A 9,282-nucleotide genomic window follows, 5' to 3' on the forward strand; every position below is an offset into this window, starting at 1 on the left:
GTGCTGGTCGGACAGCGGGAGGAGGCTGGTGCTGGTTGGACAGTTGGAGGAGGCCAGTGCTGGTCGGACAGCGGGAGGAGGCTGGTGCTGGTTGGACAGTTGGAGGAGGCCAGTGCTGGTCGGACAGCGGGAGGAGGCCAGCGCTGGTCCAACAGGCGCTGGTTCTTCTGTTGAAGCCTTGTGTCTCTGGTTCTCCTCTTCAGAATGTTAACTGCAGTCAGCCTCCAGACGTTTGGTTCGATTCTCCACCAGGAGCTAAACGAACCACATCCATCCAACCTTCTGGACCTTCAGGGGGCGGCAGCGGCTCAGGAGGTCCGGGTTTGTCCTGGAACCGGTGGTTTGACCCGCCTCGCCTGCTGGTGGTGGTCAGAGGGCTCGGTGTGTGGATGAATGTCTGACTGATTGAGCTTTGGAGTCCTTGGACTTGATGAAGCAGGGCATTTAAGCTGAAGAGTGACTCAGCTGGTGGAGTTTTGGGGCGGTTCCCCTCCACCACCATCACCACCCCACGCCATCTGTATCTGTTACTTCCTGCCTTCCTGTTCGGCTCTCGGTCAGTTCAGAGAGATCACGGAAAATGCAGAATTAGTGTATTTTTTTTTTCTTTTATGCGAGACTCCTGTCAGGACTTTCTGTCATTTTTTATTTCCCCTTAAACTGAGCCTCCACCGCCTCGCCGGGGGCTCCTCAGTTGTTCCAGGCTGGACCGAAGTGAGTCAGGGAGGAGGAGTTTGTTTGGATCCGTAAATAGAACGGGTCACGTGATCGCTGGTCAGGGCTTCTTCTCAGACTCGTCCCTGCAGCCTGTTTACCCACAGGCCCCCGCCCCCGCCCCCGCCGCCTCTCTCAGCTGACAGCCTCGCATACTTCCTCCCCTCCCCCACTCTCCGCGGCGCCTTTCCTTTCGCTCGAGGCCTCGTGTGGCACCGTTACAAAACCCTCCATCATCCGTTCGACCCGGAGAGCAAAACTCGGGACGAAGTTATCGGCCAAAATCTGGACTCGTGGAATTTGGGAGCGTGTCAGTTCTGAGACACCCCCCCCACACACACACAGCCTTAAAAATAAAGAGTCCTCCTTCAGGAAGGGGGGCGGGGGAGGTTCTGGTGACTCATTTTCTCCATGCATGCCTCCTCTTAGCTTCATCTGGACACATCAGAGCTTTTACTGTCCCTAATTTCTGTTTACGCGTCGAAAACGGCCGTTTACGACTCGGCAAACAGCGAGCGGTTATCAGAGGGGTATTTCAGGAACAGGGCGACGCTTCTGGGAACCGATATCAGGTGAGGCAGCTTGCGACGAAACCAGCCATCAGAAGGTGCGTTTAGGAAACAACAGGACGTGAAAAGCCGGGGAGGGGCGTTTCCCAACAAGTGAACGAGCGTTTTCAGTAAATGTCGACTTTTTAAAAGGAATCGGGGGATCAGCACGAAGAGTTTGATTTTCCAGACGACGGTAAAGTTAGAAGAAAAGGATTCAAAGGGAACCTCGGAGGTTGCATGTTTGGAACGCTGACCCTTCAGCTCGATCGTGTCTGATTATCAGCCGAGAAACGACTAAAAGGACTCGAGTTTTGTCCTCGAATCTGTGTTTCTAAGTTTCTTTAGGGAAAAAAACCAACGGATCTCGTCTCGATCTCAAGCAAATAAAGTTCAGGTTTCGTTTTGGGGACGAGCCGAAGTTCCGACAACGAGGCGACCTTGAGGCGAACACGAACCGTCGGACAGATGAGGAACGAGCCGGCTGTGAAACAAAGAGAACTGGAACAGATTTACTCGGACGTTCACGCCCGGATCGCTTGCCTCGACTGGATCGAGCCCGGCGTTTCGCCCCGAGCCGGCGTTCCGTCCTCAGATCTGTTCAGATTTGATGCTCAGCGACTCCGAGGCGGTTTCAACAGGCAGGGGAAACCGCCGTCTCTGCAGCATCAGATGTCCTGAGTCACCCGGGCTCGAACCGGAAGCTGTGACTAAAACGGCGTCTCCATGGCGACCACCGTCCCAACACATTTTAGGGGGAAATAAAAGAGGAACCCCAGCTCGGAGTGGATGGGGGGCTTTGATTTTCACAGAAAAGCTTGCAAAAGTGTCCGGATCTGTTTTCTGGTTTGAGTTCCTCTTGTTGTCTGAGGCAGACAGCAGCAGCTTCCTGTCTGTCTCCGTGTTTGGTCTCCGCTGAGTCAGACTGAGCAAGTTAAGAAGCTCGCTTATTTAAAATGTCTTCAGCTGCTAGCCGAGCCGAGGCACAGATTACAGCCGAGCCTGAATTTCACCATCAGGTTCGACGTTTTAAAGGAGCAGCTGGAGGAAAACGGAGGACTTACCTGGATGTGGAGGTTTCTGAGGGACGGACGGATGGATGGACGCGTCTGAGTCTTCGGAGCTGCAGCGGAGAGAAGAGCTGCAGTTTGAGGCTCGGAGACGGGACACTCCCTGAACACCACCCCTCCTCCTCCTCCCTGAGGGGGGAGGAGGAGGAGGAGGGGCAGACACTCATCCACAGATGGAAGCGCCTCTGGAAAAAAAAGTATGTTTTGCGCTTTTATTGCTGCCATAAATAGTAATAAAACATTTTATCTGAAGGTCACCAAACAACACTACAAATATCAATAAAATTAAACAATTAATGGGAGAGAAAAAAATAACATTCAACAGAAGAAGAAAGTTTGACACAAAGTGTCCACAACGTGGAATAAATCCTGTCTGGTTTTAAGGATTTTATTGTTTCACGTTTTCTACTTCTTCAGGGTTTTTTTTATATTTTCTGTTTCAGGTTTCTTCTTGGAGAGGCTGAGTTTCCCTGCAAGGATGAATAAAGTCTTTCTGTTCCACTATTTGTCAAAAAAAACGCTGATTTTAATAACAAAATCTGTTTATTTACAACCCCGGATACGAGAAACGTATAAACAGAAAAGCATCGATTAGCAAATTTCATAAAACCGTATTTTATTCACGCTGGAACTCAGAGAATTTTACAGATTTTACGTATAAAGAAGGTAATTTTGGATCTAATGGCAGCTCCAGATGTTTCTCCTCTTCTTCTGTAAACATCTGGACCTCAGGTTGTCCCACTCTGTCTGTTCAACAGTCCTGGATGTGAGCAGATCCGTTCCAGGAGGCACTAATGCACCCCCATACCATCAGAGAGGCAGGCTTTGACCTCAGAACAGTTCTCCTCTTTGGTCCAGAGGAGACACATCTGTTCACATCTGGCTCCTTCTCTGCCTGATAGAGCTTTAAGCAGCGTTTACAGACAGTGTTCCTGAGCAGAACCAGAACCCGATCATCAACATCCAGCCTTTTGACCTTTGACCTCAGAGTTTCTGCAGATTCTTCACATCTGTTGACGATTTTACGAGCTGCAGCAGATGGGAGATTCAAAGTCTTTCCAGTTTTACTTTAAGGGACTTTTATTTTGAAATTAACGCACATATTTTAGACACTTCCTCTCTCAGTCTGGTGAACCTCTGCCCATCTTTACTTCTCAGAGATTCAGCCTCTGAAATTCTCTTTTTATCCCGTCCCGATTAAAGCGATTCACTTTGTGCTCACAGCTGCTGGAAAACATCTTTAAGTGGTTTTATTTGGTCTCGCCTTCACTCAGACTAGCCGTTAGCTCGTCAGAAACAACGACAGGTAAGATACTGACTGCTCACAACCTGTCAACACAGCTCCACTTCCAAAGATCTAAGTGATTGCAGTTTAAACAGCGTATTTGATGCTGAAAATGGACGTTTTTGTTTAATTTGCTTCTACTTTTTGTCATTTCTGAGCAGGTTTTTCGAGGCGCGGCGTTGCAGAGCTCAGATCATGCCGTCGTGGAGCTTCGGGAACGAATATTCTTGTTTAATCTGTGCAGTAAGCAACAATCAGGACGACATGGTTTGAAATTTACTCTCAAGTCTTTGAAGCTTGATCGCCCTCTAGTGGCTGAAGGAGCGAACAGCAGGTGGCTCTGAAAACACTAAAACAGAGTGAGTTCAACAGTAAAATAAAAAATGATGAACTAAAGATGTTAAATGTGTCTAACCATGAGCACAGGGCGCCCTCTGGTGGCTCCAAGCAGAACTGCACGTTTCATCATTTAGACAAAAACACATTTAAGTAAAAAAAAAGGTTTTAAGCTGACATTCATGGTCCCCTGAGGATGAACACTCCTTGCTTTTCCCTCAAACACCAAAGTGTTTCGTTTTAAATTTATTTATTTACATCCTCAGTGATTTATTTCAGAATTTGACCTTCAGGTTGCTCATCAGTAGCTTCTCGGGACTTAAGTCGTAAAAATAAAAGCCCTGGACTCCTGGAAGGACCGCATATCGCCCACCTCCTGAGTTTTAGCCGTTTTGGTCGAACCTCGGATATCGTCACGCGTTGTGAATGACTCTCAGCTACCGCCACGTCAAACTTTAGCTCCATGTCTGCAAAACTGACCGAATTAGAGCCATTTTTGTGGTGCTTTCTAAGCCGTACGGCTTCACTTCGGGCCTTTTTGGATTAATTCTGGAAAATCCAAAGGGAAGAGCTGCGTTTAGATGGCAGGAACTTCGGCTGTTGGTGGGTTTGATGAGCAGAAATGCACATTTTGTGGTTTCACAGAGATCGTCGGGATAAAATTACCTGCAGCCGGCGGAGCAGCTTCTGTCCAGTTCTGCAAGTTTTGGTTTTTTTTTGGAAATATGGAAATGTGAGACCTGGTTGTTGTTTCCAACCAGCGCAGCTGCAGGTAATCTGCATTCCCACGGCGTTCCTGCTTCAAGGTTCCTGCTCCTGCCGGTTCTTCGGCGTGTTCTCAGAGCCCGGCAGCCTTTTCCTGTTTGTCCTGTTTCAGCTGGAAAACAAGCCGCGCCGCTTTACATTGTTTCGCCTGAATGTTGCCTCATCGTCGCGCGTTTGAGTCCCTCGCGTCCCGCAGAGCGCCGTAGGGAGTTTACAGTGTTTTAGCTGTTTATCCCAACAGAAAACGGCCTTTTCGGCATAAAATAGGACAGTGAATGTTCCTGAAGGAGCTGAAACTGAGTTCGTAAAGCTAAAAGAAGCAGAACAGTAGCTAAAAGCTAAAAAAGGAAAAGGCAGAAGTCGCTAAATGCTGGCTAAAAGCTAAATATTGGCAAAATGGTAGCTGAAAGTAGTAAAATTCTGGCTAAAAGTGAATGTTAGCTAAATGTAGTAACATTATAAATATGCCAGAAAGCTAGCTTAGAGCTAAAAGTAGCAAAACACCAGATAAAAATAGTAAAATTCAAGCTGAAAGCAAATTTTGCAAAATGTTAGCTAAAAGTAGCGATATTTTAAAATTACCATAAAGCTAGCTTGAAACTAAAAGTAGCACAATGCTAGCTAAAAATAACAAAATGTTAGCTAGCACCCAAAATAGCAAAGGACTAGCATGAAGTAGCAAATATCTTGTTTAAAAACTTAAAGTAGCTAAAAGCTAAAGCTAGCAAAATGTAAGTTAAAAGCAGCAAAAGGCTGGCTAAAGGTTAAAAGTAGCTGTAAGCTAGCTAAAAGTAGTAAAATTCTAGCTAAAAGCAAAATGTTAGGTAAATGTAGTAACATTCTAAACATACCAAAAGGCTAGCTTAGAACTAAAAGAAGCAAAACGTTAGCTAAAAGTAAAAAAATTCTACCTAAAAGTATCAAAGGCCTAGCTAAAATCAAAATTTAGAAAAATGTTAGCTAAGAGTAGCAATATTCTGACATTAACAAAAAGCTAGCTTAGAGCTAAAAGTAGCACAGTGCTAGCTAAAAATAACAGAATGTTAGCTAACACCTAAAAGTAGCAAATGACTAGCATGAAGTAGCAAATATCTTGTTTAGTGACGTTGTTCACTGTTGTTTTAGGATTGATAGACAGAATGTTTCACAACATGCTGTAAGTTCTATTTGTGTGATTAATCTGTGTGGCAGAACCGGTCCTGACCGATTCCTTGTTTCTAATAAAAAGATGCTGCTTCTACAGGACTTCAGAACTCGCTTAGATTTGACCCGAAAGGTCGTGTCTGAGTGACTTCTCCTTTTGCAAAAGTATCCTAAAAGACAATTTACTCTCTCTCCCCGTGTGGTTCTTTGTTTAGGTTGGGTAACTTAGAAAACCCCCAACGTCTAATGCGAGTTTAGATAAAAGCTCGGCGAGAAAGCTTCAGCTGACCTGGATATCTCGAGCTCTGATCGCCGTGAGCGTTTAAAGATCTGTCAGCTGGCGGAAATCAAGTCATCAGATATAAACAGTTTACTTAAAGGCTGAGAGGGTAGCGGGTACGAAGCAGAACAAAACAGACGAGGGACAGAAATCTAAAGGATTCTTAATTTTTTCTGCTTTTTTAAAAGATTTATTGAGTTAAATCTGAACTTGGTGCAGGGAAGGTGTTTTATCTGCATTAAAAAGTTTGGTTTATTTATTTGTTTTCACTGAAAGCGACCCCCCAGCAGCACCCTCCCCGGCCGGAAACGGCCCGCGGTGCGTCGGTTGATCAGCATCGCTTTGAAAGTAAAATTGTTTCCGTGTTGTGACAGCAGCTCGTGGAAACTTTTCCCTCACAAGTTTGGTGTCGGGCTCAGGTGTTGCCGTGCGTAAAGCTGCGTCCAACACGTCATCACGCACAGCTCCGCCGCGAGTCCTCGTTCGCCTGGAAAAGTTCGAGCTCCATCCCGAGGTTCCGAGGCCATGGTGTCCGCGTGGGCCGCGGTGGTCGCCGGGCTGGGGGCGGCCGTGATGCTCGCGGCACGCGGCCCGGAGGAGCGCGCGGGGCTCGCCGCGTGCGCCGCGGGCCTGCTGGCCGCGCGCTGGCTCTACCGGCTCTTCTTCAGCCCCCTGGAGCTGCTCCGGTCCCCGGACGACGTCGGGTACGCGGCGGAGCGCGGCCGCTCCAAGGCGCTGGCGGCCAACGAGGCGCGCCGGAGGAGGAGGCTGGGGGAGCTGCCTCCGGTTTACCCCAACGGCTGGTACCGGGTCCTGGACTCCCCGAACCTGAGGAGGGAGGAGGTCAAACACGTGTCCGTCCTGGGTATGTCAGAGAATACTCACTTACTTTCATTCATAAATCTGTGACGGAATCACTGAACCGAGGCGCTTATTTTAGGTTTTTAAGGCAGACCGCAGCAGCTGCAGGTGTCAGGTGTGCAGCAGGTGAGGCTGACAGGTTAAAGCTGAAAACATGCAGCGATTGAAACTAACCAGAACAGAAACATCAGCTCTGCACGACCCTCAGCTACTACCACCCCGAGTTTCAGCTCAGTGACTTTGCTTGTTGCCCCTTTTTTTTCTTTCTGTCTTGGAGCTGTTGCCAAGAAATGAGAGTGAAACCGAAGCCGAGGATTCCTGTTTGGTCGCATGCTTGGCTGCAGGTGGAAGCATCTGATGTTTTGTTTAGAGTTCAGCTGAGTTCAGATACAAAAACATTATTTTATTTTAAAGCTTTTTATCCAAAACCCTCGACCTCGCTCCCCCAACTTAACTCAAATCTTAATTGGTTTTATAAACTGGTCAGATAACTTCAAAAGAGTTTAATAAAGGAATAGCATTACGAACAGTGAGTGTCTTACCTGCTGCAGATGGCTCTCTGAACACCCTCCAGGCTCCGCCCACTCAGGAGATGTTTAAAACGCGCCACATCTTGGACAGGAATGATTCGGAAATCGTTTTTTTTAAAACAGGGTTTTATTCGTCAGATCCAGCAGAGCAGCTGCTGCTTGGTGCCGTTTGTCCCAGCCGGGCTCCCGTAGCTTCACATCGTCCTCTGCTGAACCCTGAAGAATATATCTGCCTGTAAACGCAGCAGATCTTATCGTTAAATTACTGTTTGATTTGTGTATAAATCTCCAAAAATGCACACGATGCTAACCGTGTTAGCATCTATGCTAATTGTTGGTCAGCAGCCAGACGGTTCTTTAACATATCTTATTGTGATCTTTATTCGTTTATAAATCAGTGTTTATTTCTGTAAAATAAGAGGATCTGATCAACTAAACGCACTGAAAGTAGTTTGATCATCTCTGTAATCTCTGCGAGGGGGCCAAAAATAAATATTTGGTTCTAGCCAAGGGCCAGTCACGATCAATATTTATTAAAAATTACATAAATTAATTAGTTTTTGATGTTTTATGTCAAATCATTCATATAAAAATATCAATGACCTTTTCCCAGTTACAGATTATACAGAATTTAGAGCAAACAGACTTTAATGAACACAGACAAATAGATCAAACTTCAAAAAGCTCATCATTAGCTGTCATTTCTTATGCCTCACTCAGCTTTTAAATTAATTTTTTAACATTAAAACAGATTTTTTTAAAAAGCCATTAACAAAAACCTGATCATACAGAAATTAAAACTATATATTGTTGGCTTCTAAGTCACTGTCAAGAGAAAACTTCAGTTTTTTTAAAGCAAAATAAGAATCAGAGACTCGATCTGAACCAGACTGGAGGGCCGGATGAAATGTTACAGAGGGGCCAGACTGGCCCGCGGGCCTTGAGTTTGACACGTGATCTAAATAAAAACCACAAGATAAACTGAGATGTAATGAAAGCTGACAGAAACTGAACCAGGATTTAAAATCCTCAGCTGATCAGACGTGATAACAGCTGAACTACAACAACAAATAACTACACAACCGCCCGTTTTGTGCAAAAAGAGCTGATTTTTTAAAAGTTTTCTGCATAAAACGAGGACGATGTCAGAGTAAAAACTGAGTTGTGGGAGAATCTTTCACCCGGCTGAGCATGGGAGTCCTTAAGGTGGACGTTAACCCCACCTGGTGGCAGAGCTGGGTACTGCAGCTAAAGGCTAAAGGCTAGTCTGAGCGGGGCCAAAGCCAAAGTACTCCAACTCCAATTAAAGAAATAATAAAATCCTATCAGCTCAACCTTCTCACCAGCGTTCGTTCTGCGTTAAATGGTCGTTTCCGTTGAATTCTGTGCTTATTTAGGAGCACAAACAGCCGCAGGAGCTACAGCTGCAGGAATATTTAGATTCTTCTGCTTTAAAGCGAAACTGTTTTCTGTCTCCTGCGGTCCTTCAGGTGAGCAGCTGGCGGTGTTTCGGGGGCGGGACGGGACGGTCTACGTCCTGGACGCCTACTGTCCCCACCTGGGGGCCAACATGGCGGTTGGAGGACGGGTGAAGGGAAACTGCATCGAGTGCCCGTTTCACGGATGGCAGTTCAGAGGGAAGGACGGCAAATGTGCGAACATTCCTTACACGGAAAAAGGTACGGAGCAGAGGTGGTGATGGAGGTGGAGCTTTGGCCAGGTGGACCAGGTGTAGCAGGTGGACCAGGTG

At 46.5% G+C, this 9,282-nt stretch overlaps 2 protein-coding genes across 4 annotated transcripts in view; one reads left to right on the forward strand and one right to left on the reverse strand.

Annotated features, from left to right (window-relative positions):
- Positions 1 to 2,472, reverse strand: part of gsna (gelsolin a) — a 15,222-nt gene extending 12,750 nt beyond the window's left edge. Inside the window, exon 1 of one of the 2 annotated variants that reach the window (XM_017425507.3) lies at positions 2,327 to 2,472. The gene's annotated coding sequence lies outside the window, so the exon portion shown is untranslated. The remainder of the gene's footprint in view (positions 1 to 2,326) is intronic. The other variant, XM_017425508.3, reaches the window with a different exon arrangement.
- Positions 2,473 to 3,228: 756 nt separating this feature from the next.
- zgc:92275 (uncharacterized protein LOC436885 homolog) overlaps positions 3,229 to 9,282 on the forward strand; it is a 13,375-nt gene continuing 7,321 nt past the window's right edge. Inside the window, exons 1-3 of one of the 2 annotated variants that reach the window (XM_037979312.1) lie at positions 3,229 to 3,638; positions 3,779 to 7,006; positions 9,023 to 9,211. In XM_037979312.1, the coding sequence (XP_037835240.1) occupies positions 6,667 to 7,006; positions 9,023 to 9,211 (529 nt within the window). In that variant the 5' untranslated portion in view covers positions 3,229 to 3,638; positions 3,779 to 6,666. Of the gene's footprint in view, positions 7,007 to 9,022; positions 9,212 to 9,282 lie in introns of both variants that reach the window. The other variant, XM_017425476.3, reaches the window with a different exon arrangement.

This window comes from Kryptolebias marmoratus, linkage group LG14 (assembly GCF_001649575.2).
Source record: "Kryptolebias marmoratus isolate JLee-2015 linkage group LG14, ASM164957v2, whole genome shotgun sequence".
Lineage (NCBI taxonomy): Eukaryota > Metazoa > Chordata > Actinopteri > Cyprinodontiformes > Rivulidae > Kryptolebias > Kryptolebias marmoratus.